This window comes from Erigeron canadensis, chromosome 7 (genome assembly GCF_010389155.1).
Source record: "Erigeron canadensis isolate Cc75 chromosome 7, C_canadensis_v1, whole genome shotgun sequence".
Lineage (NCBI taxonomy): Eukaryota > Viridiplantae > Streptophyta > Magnoliopsida > Asterales > Asteraceae > Erigeron > Erigeron canadensis.
Genome location: NC_057767.1, coordinates 16,171,614 through 16,189,774, shown reverse-complemented (window position 1 = coordinate 16,189,774; position 18,161 = coordinate 16,171,614). Strand labels below are relative to the sequence as shown.

The 18,161-nt window shown below is 38.1% G+C and overlaps 1 protein-coding gene across 1 annotated transcript; it reads left to right on the top strand.

Moving 5' to 3' along the window:
* Positions 1-16,229: 16,229 nt before the first annotated feature.
* LOC122609013 (caldesmon-like) lies at positions 16,230-17,915 on the top strand. Its single transcript, XM_043782075.1, has 3 exons — positions 16,230-16,431; positions 16,590-17,420; positions 17,563-17,915. The coding sequence occupies exons 1-3, from the start codon at positions 16,230-16,232 to the stop codon at positions 17,913-17,915; spliced, it is 1,386 nt and encodes a 461-aa protein (XP_043638010.1).
* Positions 17,916-18,161: the final 246 nt, after the last annotated feature.

Below are 18,161 nucleotides of genomic sequence, written 5' to 3'. Positions count from 1 at the left end.
AGTAATAGAGGGTCCGTCTGAAACTACGAACTCCTCTAGCAGGGTCTTACATCCGGTCATTGTCCTGCCAGCAGCGCTGTCAAGATACCAAATATATTTCTTTCGATCGCCCTGCACATCCACGAGATTATTAGTTTAAAGGTTTGCGAACCCATCGACTGATGGGTTCTTTGGATCCACAAGGATGGATCCCAGCTGGTATCTGGCTGATTTCACTTTCAAAAATAGTGGGTTTCTCAGTAAACACCACTGCAACTGACAGTTTTGAAACCTTTTTTTTTTTCTTATCAACAGGTGTGCTCGATTTTTATTTCTTGGAAAAAGGTTTTGTATTTTGTTTAGGGCCAGATGAAGTACCCTCAAAATTGTTAATTCTTGCTTTGCAACTTTGAACTTGACGAGCCAGTAGTTGAATTTGACTCTCCAGCCTTAACAAAATAGTTTCTTCAGATGACACCATAGCTTTTCCAGATGACTGTACTTTTGGCTTAGGTGGAGGAACAACATTCTTCTTTTTCTGAACCTGGGGTTCTTTAGAAGATGATTGAGGCATAGGTTTATTCTGCTTAACCTTCTTGACTGGAGCATTCATCTGGGGAGCTCCAGTCTTAACCTCAGACAATTGAACAGGAGGAATAATACAAGTTTTGGGTGTTGTTGGTTCATCATAAATAGTGCTAGGTTTTAACACTTAAGGCAATTGGTCAACAACAGGTATTAATGCAGCAGCATTGACATCACCCCCCAGATATGCACATTTTTGGGAGGGGTACTGGTTACGTGCAGCATCATACAATTTCTTGGTCTCAAGCCATGACTGGATAACATGTTTTTCTTTTGTTAAAATATTTTCCAGTTCTTCTTTTTCTTGGTCTCAAGCACATTATTATCTTTTTCTGCAGACATGAGAGCAATTTGAGCCTTAAGCTTTTTGTATTTTGATTTGTAGATATCATCAAGCTTGTTATAAGAAGTTGATCGACTAGATTGAGAAACAAACTGATTGGACTTGCACTCTTTCATGAAATGACCTTTTCTGCCACACTTAAAGCATGTCAGATTGGTCTTGTCAGTGGAAGAACTGGGTGCATTGTATCTAGTGGGTCTGTTAGCTCTGGCTTTGAAACGGTTAAACGTTTTAGCCATCATAGCCATCAGATCATTACTTTCAGTTTCATCACAATCTGGAGAGATATTATTCATGGCTCCAGAATCCATTAATTCAGACATCATCTTCTTCATAGAAAATACATTCTCAGAAGACATTAACGCCGCACAGGGTGGTTCAGTATGACTAACCACAGGGGAACTACTGGAAGCATGATTAATAACATCTTTTTCTGCCTCAGTTCTCTGGGCTTGATTCTCTTCAGTGAATCTGAAGGCTCCATACAATGTTGACAGAGTATGGGAGTGCAAGGTTTTACCTTGTCTCAAGACCACGATCATATGAGACCATTTAGATGGAAGAATATCACAAAATTTTTCAAGAAGTATGTCCTTATCTTTTTCTACCCCAAGCCCTCTCAACTGGTTTATAATACTCATAAATCTGGTGTAAGTACCAGTTAATGATTCATTGGGCAGAGCAAAACATGATTCGTACTTCTTATTCAAAGACAATTTGCTGGTAACAATAGTGTCATCACCACCTTCAAACTGGTTCACTAGTTCATCCCACATGCTTTTGGCACTGGGATAAAGTACTAGTGTGGGAATAAGAGCTTCTGGAACGGCCCCAAGGATCATGACTTTTAAAGTTGTGTCAATATTGACCAGTCTCTTTTCCTCTTCAGACCAATGTTCCTCTTTTTTTTCCCTACCAGATCTTGCTCCAGTTGGATCAAGAAGTGGATTGAGAGGACTTCTAGGAATATAGGGTCCTTCATTTAAAATTTTTATCATATTCCTCTCAATACCAGTGGTATGTAAAATCATCCTGGCTTTCCATGTGCCAAATTCATCACCATTCCCACTGAATTTGGGAACAGGAGTGTTTGAGTGGTGCACATGCACGTGTGGAGAAGCCGAAATAGGAGGTGGTGGTGGGGGATTATTGTTAACATGGTCATTAGTCTGCTCAGTTTCATTAATGGGAGGAGGTCCAGTATTTAAAGGGTTTCCTTGTGTATTCTCTGGGTTGGCCATCGAGAAAATGCAGATCTAGGCAAGTATGTTAGCCTTCTGCTCTAATACCAATTGTGAAATCCATCACTCGATGGTTTAACCCACAAGTGTAGAATACAACAAGGCAAGTAATCACTAGATAGGACTAGTATGAATATCAAAAGTCAAGTAAGCACTAGATTGGACTAGTATTACAATAAATATAAATGCAAAAATATATATAAAGTAATACGTACTTAAGAAATATAAAGATAAGCAAGTAAAATGAATGGTGAGACACAATGTAATTTTCAAGTGTATTTTGTTTATTGATGTTAAATAAAATATAAGGTTGTTGCGGAACAAGATATTACAAAGTAAGTATTTAAACAACCTATGAATTACAAGTGATCTAATTTTGCTAAATAAACTCCTTGATCGAATACTTAGAGTTGTGAAGTATAACTGTTTAGGTCAAGAGTATTTGAGCAAAAGCACCAAATTGCAAAAGTGTAATTTGGACGAGGGAAGTGACTTGCTATTTATAGGCAAAAAGAATAAATATAATATACTTTTTTCCGTACAAATATGGTTACATGCATTTAAGGAAATTACTTTAATTCCTTAAATGCATTGATTAAAGTACAAGAATAAAGTCACATGATAGTGACTTGTCTTCTAATTAACCAACCACCTTTACATGCGTGTAAGGCTTTTAACAAAGGACAAATGGATTGTCCGGATAAAGGCATGTAAAGGCATAAAGTCAATTCCTCGTAATCAGTGTTCAGACTTGTAAGGTCTAGAATACTAACAAGGACTCCAGTCAGGAGATCTGGTAAGTCTTCCAGTGAGCTCCGCTATTTGTTAGACTTCTTTCTTCAGACTTCAGGCTTTAACTTCAGTGAGAATGTTCTTCAGTGGAAAGATCTTGACTGGAGTGAAGTCCAGTGAACAAATCTGGTAGAATCCAGATTTCTGGTCTTCACTGGTCTTCAGAGGGCTCCAGTAGTCACGTTTGGAGCGAGTCCAGTAAATCTGGACCTAACACGGGTCTCGGGTCCTGTTTTCTTTCGAAAGTTTCTGATCTGTATAATCAGGGGTTTTTGTGACGCCTTCTCCTACTCCTGCGACCATGTTCCTTTTATTGGTGTCCTTTTCTCCTCAGGGGCTGGTGTTGGTCTCTTTCTCCATCACCACTTCCAAGCGTACTGAACGATCTGGTGTCTGATTGGGAGAAGGCGTGAGATCGTCGTCCTCTCGGTCGCTAGAGAGACTTGTGATCTCAATGGTGAGAACCTGATCACCATCTTCAACGTAAGCGATCTTCGACCCGTGTATTGTCGACAAAGAATTTGGGTTCGACATAATGCTTTTATTTTGATCGTGGCTAGGTTCGGTTTTGAGGACAAAGGGTCCCACGGATGGCGCCAATTTGTTTGATCAATAAATCGCACTATGACTCAACCGGAGGTGTGAGTTGGGTTGTGGGTGTTTATCGGCGATTCCCTTACGGTCAGAGGGTCGGAGAGACTGCTTTACACCGGGTGGTTTTGTGTCCAAGTCGATTCCTTCGACTTAGGGTTTATTCAAAGGTCGAATAGGTTGTGAGGGTTTATAAGTCGACTTAGGTTCGACTTTAAGATTCAGGGATTCGATGTATTATGAGTAAATATGATGAATGTGCCGTAAAGCTTCATCCTCTATTTATATAGAGGGTAGATAACTTGGAGAGGAGGGTAAGAGAATTAGGGTAAATCTCTTTCTCCTTTGTGAATATCTTGTTTCCTTCTTAAGAAGATTTGTGGTAATCTTGTTGCCTAATTATGTCCGAGTATATCGGAGCTTCGATATATTTAATAGGTTAATTACGGGAGAGATCTTTTGTTGCGTATCTCTTCGGAGCTGGGTATTTGTTACCTTATAGAGCTCCGGGGTAACTCTGTTGAGCGGAGGCAGAGCTCCATTATGGCTTTACCTGTACGAAGATAACTTTGGCTTCTGCTTGTGTTCCGAATACGGAGCTAGAGCTCCGTATGGGTATATCATCACTCGTATTTCTCCATTTTCGATAAATTGATTGAAGTGTGCAGAAGTATATTGCTTTGTAGTCTGAAAGAAACCATGCACTTGGCCAAAAGCTAAGTGTGGGGGAGTTGAAGCATCAAATTGCTGAAGAAATCAGACCTTGGAACACGTACAGGAGTCACGAGCGCCGCTAGAGACATTCCAGCGCCCCTGGGATTGCATCTGGGCAGCCCAGCGTCGTTGGCACCATAACCAGCGCTGCTCCTCACCATCCCAACGCGGCTCTACGTCCAAGAATGGCAAGAAGCGCCGCTAGGCACACCTCTAGCGTCGCTGGTCCTCAACCAGCACCGTTGGTCCGCTCCACCAGCTCCGCTTATAGCTCCGTTCTACGCACCAGATCGCCAAAACACACAAAAAAAAATCGAAAAAACCCAAAATTCTAAAAAATATTAAAAATCAGAAAATACCAAAAATAAAAGAAGATGGAGAAGCTACCATGGATCACCATCAAATGGAGATGATTGAAGTTATCAAAAGCTCATCATGTTCAATTCGCTCCGCAAATGCCATCTTCAAACAACAATCATGCAATTTCAGACCCAAGAAGTTTCGTTAATCCTTTTACTTTTAGTTTTTACGTCTTTTTCCTATTTCCCTTAGATATATAGGTCTAGTACAACGGGGACGTTGTACAATTTAAGTGTGGGGGGTGGATAGGAAAAACCCTTGGTCTAATTGTTTGATTTTAAACATGTTTTCTACTACTTATTTCATGCAAATTTAAGTTTTTAAGTGTCTGAAAACTATTTTGAGAATATAAGCTTTGTAAGTAGACAAAAGATGACGATAATTAAGCAACATTAGCTTGGTAGGATGAACGGTTAGTTAGAATTGGTAGCTTAACTATAGATTTGTGGTTGTTCATACTTCCAACTAGATTAGAGCTTAGACTGAAACTGTATGCGATTATGTTTGCCATAGCACACTTAACTGGACTTTAATATACATTTAGAGCTTTTTAGTCATTATCATAGGTGTATTAATTGGACTTAATATACGTGCTTGTGTTGGAACTAGTTTAGATGTATGGTTTACCTTAAATCTTAAACTATTTAATGTGAACTAGTTGCATGCAAAGTAGGATTATGAGTCATCTGGGATCTCTGATAATGTCTATTGCATGAATAATGTAGTAAATCTAAAGAAAAGGCAATCAGTAGATTAAATAAGTTCAAAGCACTGTTAACGAGTAAAATCAGCTATATGAATACATTAAGTTATGTTGCTCTGCGCGTGGGGAACCACCGACCTGTCACCGTTGTCTTGATGTGAACTTTTAGTTGAGTTATGTCGCTCTGCGCGTGAGGAATCACCGACCTGTCACCGTTGTCTCAACTATTAAAGATGATAATATTGTATGACTGCTTTTGTATTTAACTAGTAAACATGACTGTAGTGTAGGAGTATATCTAAGTAGTGACTTACAAGCATACACACTTTGAAGTATAAATGCCTTGCTAGTAGCTAGTAGTTCCGATTGCTATACAAACTTGAATTAAGTGCTTAACTAGTCAAGCAAAAGGTAGTAAGATTAAGCTGTAAGACATGTTGAAGTATATAACTGTTTTAGAGGTATTAACACAAATAAAAAGTTAGCTTTTAGTTTTGATTGACTGATTATCTAGCCATTAGCTATACCTTACTGATTTTGTCTAAAGCTTTCTCAAATCATTTTGCATGACTATGCTTTCAAATGAATTCAATAAAGTAGAATACTTTAACACTTAAGATGTCCACTCATCAATTGTTTTATTTTTCTCGAACTATTTGCATGGGGACAAGCAAAAGCTTAAGTGTGGGCGTATATGATGAGCATCCATTTTGTGATAAAAACCACTAATGAAAGGCTTCATTTCTATGCTTAAATGAGTTATTATTCTGGAACTATTGGTACTTAATGAATGATGTGTTTATGTAGTTTCACAGAAGATGCGAGAGAGGGTAAATGATATCAACTGACTCAAGAAGGAAACCTATGAAGTTTCAAGACACAAGGAAGTGATTCGGGAGCCAAACGAAGACGCTAGATCAAAGCATCCACCAGCGCCGCTGGCCACCATGCCAGCACCGTTGGCCATAACGAGCGTCGCTCCCTATGTCACCAGTACCGCTAGTCCAGAAAAGCCCAGGACCAGCGCGGCTAGTCGACCCAGATCAAAAACCAACTTTTTCACCTATTTAAGTCGAACTAACCCTCAAAACTCTAAGAGAGAGCCGATTCAGCAGCCCTAGACGCCCAACAACAACCCTAGATCGAAATTGCAAATTCCAAGGAGGTTTTGGAGCTTCTAACACCTTCCGATCTTCACTCTTGGTCTAGATCCATTGAGTCCCAATGAATATTGTAAATTTAATGATGATAAATCTATATGTAAACACTTGTAAGTCTTTTTGGTTCTTATGTAGTAATCTGGGTCAGATTACGCTGACAAAGCTTGCGATCTGAGAATGACCCAGATTACGCTTCATAATTTGTAATTGTAATATCTTATGGAAGCAAGTGTTGTTCAAGCTGCATCAAATGGTAACAGCATTCAATCCAAGTCGAATAGGAGGATTAAAGATAGAAGATCAAGTTGTTGGTGGAAGACAGCTTGGGATTAACAGTCAGCATGGAAACACTTAGACAGATTTGCTCTTGACAAACGAGCAATCTGTGTCTGACAATCAAGTGAAGATTACAACCTGGCTTTATTGATAAAGACGTATGACGTGACAAGGAAGATTCCTAAAATCTAGGTTGGTGGTTTATTTACATATGCGTATCCATACTCTCATTGGACGATCAAAATATCGTGTTGCAGGTGGCTTATTTGGACACCAATAGAGACTGAAGCTTTCGCCTATAAAAGCTACAATCCTTGAAGGCATATGTGTGACATTCCTTTGGATCATTCTTCACTAAAGTTCTATATGCTCTTACACACAGCTTAGCTTGTGAGAAGACAGCTTGGGCTGCTTCTCTTGAGCAAGAACTTATTGATTGTTTGTCATTTCAAAGGGTTGTTTAGATATTGTAGGTTATCTTGTTTCCGCAACAACCCTGTAATTCTTTGTATAGATTATTTCTTAATAAAGGATTACATTTGAAAAACGCAATCTGTGTCTAAGAATGTTTATTTCTGCTTTACTGTTTTTATTGATTCCTGCTTTCTATATTATGTTATATATATATATATATATCTGAATCTCTAAAACTATTTTCCTAAAGCTTAGCTAAGGAAAAACGAAAAGTTGTATTCACCCCCCTCTACAACTATTTGTGTACGTTATACTTTGGTATTTTGTTACACCTCTGGGACTGTATAAGTGGTATCAGAGCAGGGGTTAAGAATTAACTTGACTTGATCCTTGCTTATTTTCCTTAAGAGTAAAGCATAATGTCATCAGTTGTAGATAATGGTTCCTCTACCCGACCACCCATGTTTGATAAAGATGATTTCAGTGGGTGGAAAGGCCGTATGTCTTTATTCCTTGAATCCATTGACAACAATATGCCTGACATCCTTGTGGATGGTCCTTATGTGCCAACATCGACTGTAGTGGTTGATGTTGTGGTCAGGGAAGGTCACCCAACCATTTCTGCCATAGTTAAGGACAAGGCAGATTGGGGGGGATGAGGATAGGAGATTAGCCAACTTGGATGTGAAAGCACGTAATTTCATTGTCCAAGCTGTGCCTAAAGACATTTACCATTCTATTAAAATGTGTTCTAAAACAAAGTAAATGTGGGAAACATTGACTGTCATGTTTGAGGGTTGCTCTACCTCCATGGAATCTACCATTACCACTCTTACTAGGAAGTATGAGAGATTTTTTCTCTTTGAGAAATGAATCCCTGACTGACACTCAAACCCGCTTTAATGTTTTGGTAAATGATTTAACTGTTGTTGGAATAACTAAGAAAAATGAGGTGTTGAAAAGTAAATTTCTTGATTCTTTACCACCCAAATGGAATAATTACAATTCTTCTGTGAAACTAAGTTCTGTGTATCAAAATCTCGATCTCCCTAGACTTTTTGGTTTACTTCATAACCAATAATGTTCAGAAGCTGAGAAATTAATTGCTATGGGTGATTCTTATAGTCGGCCTGCTAGTGCACTTGTTGCATATATGACTAAACACCCTAGTTCAATTTCTAATGAGACCATTCCATGCATCAATGAATCTGTTCCTGTGATTTCTAACACTAATTCTGTTTGTTCTGAATCTGATGGTGAGGACTTAGCCAATGAAGTGGCTTTGTTAGCTGAAAGGATAAGAATGAGATCATTCAATAAATTCAAAGGAAAAGGTAGAAGTGGGCAAGCTGATAAGACCAAGAAGCCATTTGACATGTCCAAGGTCACTTGCTATAAGTGTGGTAAGCCTGGACACATGGCTGGTGATTGTAGATCCAAAGAGTCTTCCCAAGTTGTGTCAACCATGGAAAAAGTGACAAATACTCTAAGCTCAAGACAAAATACAAGGCATTGAAAGCACAAGTGGCTGAGCTGAGTAAGAAAGTTGAAAAAGATGAGAAGAGTCTGATAGCCAAAGATTGGGCTGAAAGTGGTACATCCTCTGATGATGAAAAATACAAGGATGCCAAATTCTTTATGGCTAAAGAAGCTACTCAAAAGTTTGCTGAAGATCTTGTCAAAATTCAACAGCAATCTGAGTCAGCTTACAAGGCTTATTCAAGTCAGACTGCTCCACATGAGGTAAATATTTTTTCCAATCTATGTGATAATGAAAAGCTGTCAAGGTTAAATAGACTTGGTGATGAGGTTCTTTTGCAAAAACATTTTAATCAAGATCTGAAAAAGGAAATCTCAATTTTGAAACAAGAAGTCAACCCAAAGAATTTCACCATTGAAAAACTTGAATCTGAAATAAAGGCTCAAAAACAATTAAATGCGATTTTGGTCACTAAAGCTAAAACTTCAGAAGAAAAGTTTTTGAAAATCAAGCACATAACTGAATCATGGTGTACTGGTTCTAAAAGAGTTGCTAAATGTGTTAATGTGCAAGTCCTTCATCAAGTTTAAGCTATTTTTGATGGTGACTATGATAGAGCTATTGCTATCAGTGAAGTCTGTGCCATGGAACCTTGTTATCAGCCTCCTTCACCACCAAAGATACAAACCAAGGGAAAGAACTCTAAACCAATTATATTGGTTCAGAAGTCTGGTATTGGGTTTAATGATCCTGAGAAAGTTGGTCAAACCATTGCTGAAGTTGTATCTGAATCTGATAGGGTAATTGAATTAAAACCTGAGGAAACTCTTGATTTATCAAAACTGTCAATTACCTAATATGTGTCAAATTCAATATTTAAGTCAAACAATGGTGAATCAAAAAGAAATAAAAGGAAAATTAGAGATCATAGTGTTCTAAAAGAAAAGAGCAAAATTCTGAAGAATGAGAAGTCTGTTTCAAATGGAAATGTTTTACCAACCAAATCTGTGTCTAATCCAAACCAGCTTAAATCTGACTCTGACAAAATAATTTCTAAATATGTTGAGTCCAGAAAAGGTAAGATTTCTAATGACACTAATTTACTTGCAAGTGTGTCTGGTTCATATATTGTTGATCAAAGTAAATTAAGGTCTAAATGTAATAAATCTGGAATAGGCAAAGGTTTTGTTCAAAAGGAAACTCTAAATGTTGCAAGAAAGAATTTCAAATCTGGCAAGGGTCAGCTTAAGCAACAATGGGTTTCTAAATGTGATAAGAATATTGGTTCTGTTTCCCAATCTGAGTCAGACCCTGTGGTCAGCTCTAGTGAACCCATCCTTGGATGGGTTCCCAAAATGAACTAATATCTTATTGAAAATGCAGGGCTATCATGATGCACATACCTGGCACTTGGACAGTGGGTGTTCCAAGCATATGACGTGATGTAAGTCCCTGCTATGTAGCTTTAGGACAAGTGCTGGTCCTAGTGTTACATTTGGAGATGATTCCTAAGGAAAAACAGAAGGATTTGGTATTCTTTCAAATGGTCCCCTTACCTTCATAAGGGTGTCTTATGTCAACGGTTTAAAGCACAATCTGATAAGTGTGAGTCAACTGTGTGATGCTGGCTATGAAGTAAGATTTCGTTCTGATAAGGGTATAGTTTTGGATTTAGAAGGCAATGTGGTGTTAATTGCAAATAGAGATGAGTCTTTATATTCATTTGACATGAGAAATCCAATTTTCACAAAAGAAGTCTTTTTCATGTCAAAGACTCAAAATGAGCTAAATTGGTTGTGGCATTAGAGGCTGTCTCATATGAATTTCAAAGACATCAACAAGTTGTGTAAGAAAGAGTTGGTGTCTGGTCTTCCCGTGATTAAGTATGAGAAGGACAAGCTGTGTGGTCCTTGTGAGAAAGGAAAGCAACACAAAGCTTCATTCAAATAAAAAACATGCTCAACCATTGATAGTTGTTTGGATTTGCTGCATATGGATCTGTTTGGACCAATAAGTACTCCCTCATTCACTGGAATGAGATATACTTTGGTCATTGTTGATGAATATTCAAGATATACCTGGGTTTTCTTTCTAAAGCATAAAAGTGATGCTGCTGACAGTATTATTCATTTCATTAAGCAAGCTGAAATACTCTACAAAAGGCCTGTTAGGCAGTTAAGAAGTGACAATGGAACTGAATTTAAAAATGTCACACTTAATTCATTTTGCAGTGAAAAAGGTATTTCACAAGTTTATTCAGCAGCAATGACTCCTCAACAGAATGGTGTTGCAGAAAGAAGAAACAGAACTCTTATTGAAGCTCCCAGATCCATAATGGCACAAAACAATGTCAAAGCTCATTTTTAGGTTGAAGCAATTCACACAGCTTGCTTCACTCAAAACAGATCTCTCATTGTGAAAAGACACCAGAAGACTTCATATGAACTTCTCAGGGGGAGAAAACTAGAAATTGGTTTCTTAAGAATGTTTGGAAGTCCTACAGAGTGTACAATAATGATGAGAAAATTTGATGAGAAAGCAGATGAAGGTATCCTACTTGGATATGCCATAATGATGAAGGCCTACAGAGTGTACAATAAAAGAACCAAAACTATTGAAAACTCTGTAAATGTGACAATTGATGAAGGTTGCTCCAAGCTAGACTACTCTCTACTTGAAGATGACAATATTAATTTTCAAGAACTGGCTGTTCCTGAAAATGAGCCCCCCTCTAATCCACCAATTGAAGATAAGAATGCTCAAACTCAGGGGAGCAAATATTTGAAGAGTTACCAATTTTTGAAAATGTGCAAGCTGATCCTTCTCCTCAAGAAATTATTCAAGTGAATGACTCCCAAGCTGACTCTGTTCCATCAACTCCAATCCAAGCTGATCATTTAATTCCTCAAAATGATCAAGTTGGAACGTCTAATGTGAGTCAGCCCATTGTCCAAGAATCAAATAATGCCCATCATGTAACTAAATGGAGAAGGAGTCATCCAATCAACCAAATCATTGGTGATCCATTATCTGGTGTAAAAATAAGAAGAAAGGCAACAAGCAATTTCTGCATGTTTGTCAATTTTGTTAGTAAAATGGAGCCAAATGATGTTGCTGAGGCTCTGTCAGATCCCTCTTGGGTAAATGCAATGCAAGATGAACTAACACAGTTTGAGAGAAACAAGGTTTGGGAACTTGTTCCAAGACCTCATCATTCTAAGACTGTGATTGGAACCAAGTGGGTCTACAGAAATAAAATGGATGAAAAAGGAGTTGTGACCAAAAACAAAGCAAGATTAGTAGCTCTTGGATACAGACAAGAAGATGAAATTGATTATGATGAAACCTTTGCTCCTGTGGCAAGACTGGAAGCCATCAGAATGTTCTTGGCTTATTCTGCACACAAGGGATTTAAGGTTTATCAAATGGATGTGAAAAGTGCATTTCTAAAAGGGAAATTGGAAGAAGAAGTCTATGTTGAACAACCTCCAGGTTTTGAAAGTTCAAAGTTTCCTAATCATGTGTTTAAGCTTGACAAGGCTCTCTATGGTCTCAAACAAGCTCCAAGAGCATGGTATGATACTTTGTCCAAATTTCTACTAGAAAATAAATTCAAAAGAGGTAATGTTGACAAGACTTTATTTGTGAGAAAATATAATGGTGATATTCTACTTGTACAAATTTATGTAGATGACATAATTTTTGGTTCTAGTAGTGAAAGACTTTGCAAAAAGTTTTCTGAATTGATGTCTAAAAGTATGAGATGAGCATGATGGGAGAACTTAACTATTTTCTTGGTTTAAAAGTTAAATAGACTAAAAATGGTATTTTCATTAATCAAGGAAAATATGTTAATGATCTATTGAACAAATTTGGTTTTAGTGAATGCTCTCCTATGAAAACTCCTATGGGAACTGGTGATAAGCCGAGTGAAGATAAAAGTGGCAAACCCACTGATATTAGAGCTTATAGGGGTATGATAGGCTCTCTACTTTACTTGACTGCTAGTAGACCAGAATGTTTGCTACATGTCTATGTGCAAGATATCAGGCTAATCCTAAAGAATCACATCTTAAAGCTGTGAAGAGAATCTTTAGATACCTTAAGGGTTGTCCCAATCTGGGTCTTTGGTATCCCAAAGACTATGGATTTGATCTAACTGGCTATTCAGATTCTGACTTTGCAGGATGCAAGATTGATAGAAAAAGTACTTCTGGAGCTTGTCAATTGCTTGGCAACAGACTTGTAAGCTGGTCTAGTAAGAAGCAACATTCAGTTTCTATCTCCACTGCAAAAGCTGAATTTGTTGCTACAGGGAGTTGTTGTTCGCAAGTTTTGTGGATGCAATTTCAACTTCAAGACTATGGTGTCACTGCCCCAAAAACTCCAATATTTTGTGACAATACAAGTGCCATAGCAATCTCCAACAATCCTGTACTTCATTCTAGGACCAAGCACATCGATATCAAATATCATTTCATCACAGATCATGTGATGAAGGAAGATGTTGAACTGCATTTCATTCCTACTGAGAATCAGCTTGCTGACTTGTTCACCAAGCCTTTGGATGAAAACAGGTTCAATTATCTAATACGTAAGCTGGGTATGCTAAATATGTAAAAGGCAGTGTGATAAGTAATGATAAATTCAACCCCTTTGAATTTTGTTAAAAGTTTTAAGGGCAAGTTGTGTTTGACACAGACTACCTGTATTTACTTGGTAAAAATCAAGTTAAAATGGGTAAGCTGAGTCTGACCCAACTTGGGAGTTGTTTTTATTATTAAATATCTCAGTGCGTTTTATTATTTAGATTATTTAATTTAGTTTAACTTATTTATCCTTTTTCTGGTGAATGAGTGAGTGACACGTGTGGAGGCAACGAACTTTTACTGCAAAAGTACCCTCCACTAGCTGTTTTCACCCAATCACATTATTTCACTCTCTTCCCTCCAAACAGTTATTTTAAATATATATTTATTTTATCCGAATATATATATACTCATTTTAATCTAAATCCCAAATCAATTGCATTTTTACTTTATACTTTCTTATATTTCTCCAATTTGTTTTCTGTTCCATTGAAATTAATTCAATCTTCTATAATATTTTCTTCAGTTTTAATTATAATAAAATGTCTTCTTCATCATTTTCGTCTCAATCTGTTAGTAACTCAAACAATAATAATAACGAGTCTTCTTCCGAATCTGGGTTTCAACACCCAGCTCCGGTAAGCGCGATCAAGCTTCAACCCTATGTTGTGGGTTTTGATGTGGCTGTTAGCCCGACTGATCTTGATACTGGTAAAATCAAGATAGTCAATCTTGTCTCTGCCAATGTTCATCCTCTTTCTTGGGTAGAAGGTTATGATGAAATTGTTTCCTTCTTATGGCATCATCCATTTGGCAAGATGTTGATTGAAAAGCCAGATGTGGTGTACCAGGACATGCTATGCGAATTTTGGGCGAGCTGTGTGGTGGGTGAGACGAAGAAAGGACATGCCGTAATTCGAGGCACGATCCTTAATGGTAAGAAACAGGTATTTATTACCTTAAGAATACTTAGGTCTGCTTTTGAACTGTCTTATATGCCTGAAGATGATTATGAAAATGTCGTTTCTCACATTGAAGCCAAAAATATTTTACCTATTTGTGGATATTTTGGTCCATTGGCTTCAGTGGTAAAAATGAAATATTTAACTGGCATTTGGAATTATCTTCTTAGTACTGTAAGTAAATCATTACAAATGAAGGCAGGCAGTTTTGATCAACCTAATGTCCTCGAATTACAACTTTTTCATTCCTTGGTCACTATGACCAGAGTAGATTAATCAGGACTTATTTTTAAAGACTTAGTTGGCCGAGTCAATAGAAAGACTTTTAGCATACCTTATGGTAGAATTCTTGGACTCATCATCGAAGTAATCGTTGATGGGGACTTCAGTTTGGCAACTGGCCAGACTGTGGAATGCAAGGCCATTAATTCTAATATTTTCAATAGTCCCAAGGTAATCGTGCGGGGATTAACCCCAGCAATGCAGATTTACCTTGATTTTTGCAGGCAAAGAGAAAGGGAACAACAAGAATTGGAGGAAGTTGCCTCTCCTTCGACGCGATCTGAGTTTGACGCTCAATCTGCCAATCAGGAGAGTCAAGGTACACAATCTCTTGAACCCTTAAACTCTTCCAAATCTACTTCTTCTTCATCTTCTGAGGGTGATGAGTTGGCCACATCATCAGCCACTCTAGCTACACCCTCATCCACCATTTCCAAATCCGCTTGCAAAAGACCCATTGTTGAGGACTTATTACCTCTCAATGTATACAAATAGAAAAGATCCAAAAGGAATATATCAGCTTTAGGGGTTGACAAAACAACCATAAGAATTAAAGTCTCCCAAGGTGTATTGGAAGTTGAGGAACGTTCCCAAGCTGACTTTGCCACCCAAGCTGATAGGCCGATTTCACCACTGCACTCTCCCAAAAGAGTGTAGACGAGATAAAGGGAACAACTACATCTGTCCAACCCTCCAAACAGGGTGAAGGCATTGAAATAAAGACCTCCTCCCAAGGTCATACTGTGAGTCCACCAATTTCACCATTATCAGCCTCCCAAAAGGTTGATAATATCATTAAAGGGACAACAGCGGATCCAGCCCAGATCCAAATAGAGTCAGAGTCTATGCACTCCATTCCTGAGGTGAATATCCAAAGGATGAAAGTATCGAATGCCTAGGTGACACTGCTTGCATTTCCCAAGCTGCTCAAACTCTTTCTCTTTTACACTCTGTGTCTGCACAGGCTGCCAATGTCTCTTCTAGATCACAAGAAGAGATACAGGCCTCAAAAGTTCTCCCCAGTGATACCTTGGTGACACAACACACCTTGGTTGAGGGGCAATTTGATTCACAATACATTACACCTGCAGAAGCTGTGTTTGCCTCTGTCCTTGGACAGATGGGTTCTGTAGGTTACATGGATCTCTTTACGGAGGCTATGTCAGCTCCAAGTGCAGCCTTGGAAACCATCAGTTGTCTTCAAGACTCTGATGAGAAAATGGTCACTATCTCCAGAAGTGATTCTTCATTAGATAATGTACTTGCCCATCCATCCTCAAGGGATGCTCTGATGGAAGATGCCGGTGGAGGTGTTGATCAATATCAAGATCAACAAATTCCCACTAGCCCTTAATCTGAATTACAAGTCAATCCTTCTCAGATTGATCAGCACATTGTCACGTCTGACAAATCTGCTCATGAGACTCACTCTCATGAGAAAATTAGCCAAAATTCTCCTCAACTCCATCCCCTTCTAAATGAGCCCAATGACCCTAATGTTAAGGATAGCAGTCTGCCTCCTAAAGAGCCAGTGGTTGAAAACCAACTGCAAGTTCTTCCCAAGCTGCCAATCTCTCATTTTTAAATTTGGTAAATCAGCTCACTGAATTTATGTCAACCTCTAAGGTTGAGAATTCAAAGTTGGTTGAAGGCTTGGTCAAGATCCAAAAGGATCAGGAATTGACGGGTAAGAAGGTGTAGAAGTTGTGCCAAGATCACAAACAAATTGAAGAAAGAGTGATAAGGGCACTTGAGAATATGGAGAAGAGCCAGGGCAAGCTGACAGAGTCTCTTGATGTGTTAACAAAGGCAATATATGAACAAAATGAAATAAACAAGTGCACTTTGGGTCAGCTTGACAGAAATGCAACCAGATTCACAAGAGATGTATCCATTGAACTCAAAAATGCTAACAAATCCCAAGTTGAGTTCAAGAAAGAGTTGTTGGATATATCAAAAGGTGTACAATCTAATATGGTCAACCTTCATAATGATTTTATTGATCTGCACAGATCCTTGTCTGCAAACAACATCAAAATAGATATGATAAATACAAGACTCAGTGGAATCTTTGCCACTCCAGTTAGCTCTTTTCCTCAATCTGATGATGACAAAAAGGGGAGAAGAAAAGGAGAAGTGAAAGGAGTGAAGCTGAGATTGAACAAGAAAGATTAGAAGTGGATAAAGAAACTACTGAGTACTTAAAGAAGTTGGATGCAAGGAATGCCAAGGCCAAAAAAGAAAGGGAGGCCAATGACAGAAGAATGGTTGTATATAGCTCTACCTCCAATCTGAATGAAGAAGCTGAAGATATAAAAATGCTAGAGTCTGAGTCTGGTGGTGAAAGATTTGAAGGAGGGAATGAGGAAGCTGTTAGGAGAACTGATAATGTTGAGGGGGAGGAAACTGATGTTGTGATGGAAGTAGTTGGAGTGATAAGGAAGGATTTTGTTGAAGAAGATGAAGCAGTAAAAGGAAAGTCATCCCAATTTGTCCCTGCGCAAGCTGTCCCAGCTTCCAAAGTTGATGATTCAACTTCAAGTGATGACACCACCACATTGAGTCAATTTATGATGAAGAAAAGAGAATCTGGTGAAGGCTCACGTGGTGTGAAGGTCTTGACCCTAGAAGAAAAGGACTGGCAATTTGCTGCAGAAAAAGCTTTAGAAATGAATATATCTGTCAAAGCTTCTTACAAGATGATTTTGGAAGACAGAATGGTGATTGCCCTTGAATCTGATCCTGGAGTGGCCAAACCTCTTCAAGAAACACTTAACGAAAAAGATGAAGAAGCATTGCCAGTTGTGGGATCTAAGAGAAAGGCAACAGAGAAAAGGAAGATGGTAGTTAACTCCAGACCATCTCAGAAGATTAAAGATGTTAGGGAGAGTTCAAAAGCTCATGCTGGATGGGAAGCTGTGGATGTCAAGAAAACTAAAGAGAGACTAAGTTACAGAAAATATCCACATACCATCCTTCAGGTTCAACTGAAAAGAAAAAAAAAATCAATTCATCCCAAGCATTATGTGTACAAGAGAAGGGTATGAAAATACTTGGGAAACCTATGATCTTAACAATTTGTTTGATCTAGGTTATACTGAGTGGGTTGAACTACATGATATTATTTACAAACAACCTAGTATTCATAGAGAGACAGTCTTGGAAGCACTTGAGAAGAAATTGGCAATAATTGTGAAAAATAAAATTGATATCTCAAGTCTTCCAAAGCCAAGATACTATGAGATGGAAGAAGAAGAGTTTGAAGAGCCCCTAAAAAGAAAAAGAACAAAGCATGTCAAGCTTGATGGTCCTGAAGGTGATCACACAGATTTCATAAAGAATTTGAACCCTTCAGAAATTCTTGAGCAATTAGCACCTGAAGCTCTAGATAGTCTTCTTAGTCATCAAAATTTGTCTCTATCTTCTAAAGTGCAAAAAGCTTAGTGTGGATTGCACATTACTAAACCTGAAAATGGGATGTATTTTGCAAATGCAAGAGGCCAACTAGTCTTTCACAGAACTGCTGAGATCAAACAGGTACCTACAATGCACCTATTCACCTTATACAGATTTTGTGTTAATTTTAGTGAACAAAGTAATGGGTATGAGCAGTATCTGATTGAAGAAGGTCTAGATAGGAAAGTTGATGTAACAATTGCCCCTTCATTTGAAGTTAAACAAGAAACTGTA

Bases quoted from the DNA above. Each gene is read 5' to 3' on its own strand.
- LOC122609013 (XM_043782075.1), top strand. From the start codon at position 16,230: ATGGAGAAGAGCCAGGGCAAGCTGACAGAGTCTCTTGATGTGTTAACA. The intron at 16,432-16,589 runs GTGTACAATCTA...GATGACAAAAAG, and splicing joins GTTGTTGGATATATCAAAAG to GGGAGAAGAAAAGGAGAAGT. The intron at 17,421-17,562 runs GTTACAGAAAAT...TGTTTGATCTAG, and splicing joins GAAAACTAAAGAGAGACTAA to GTTATACTGAGTGGGTTGAA.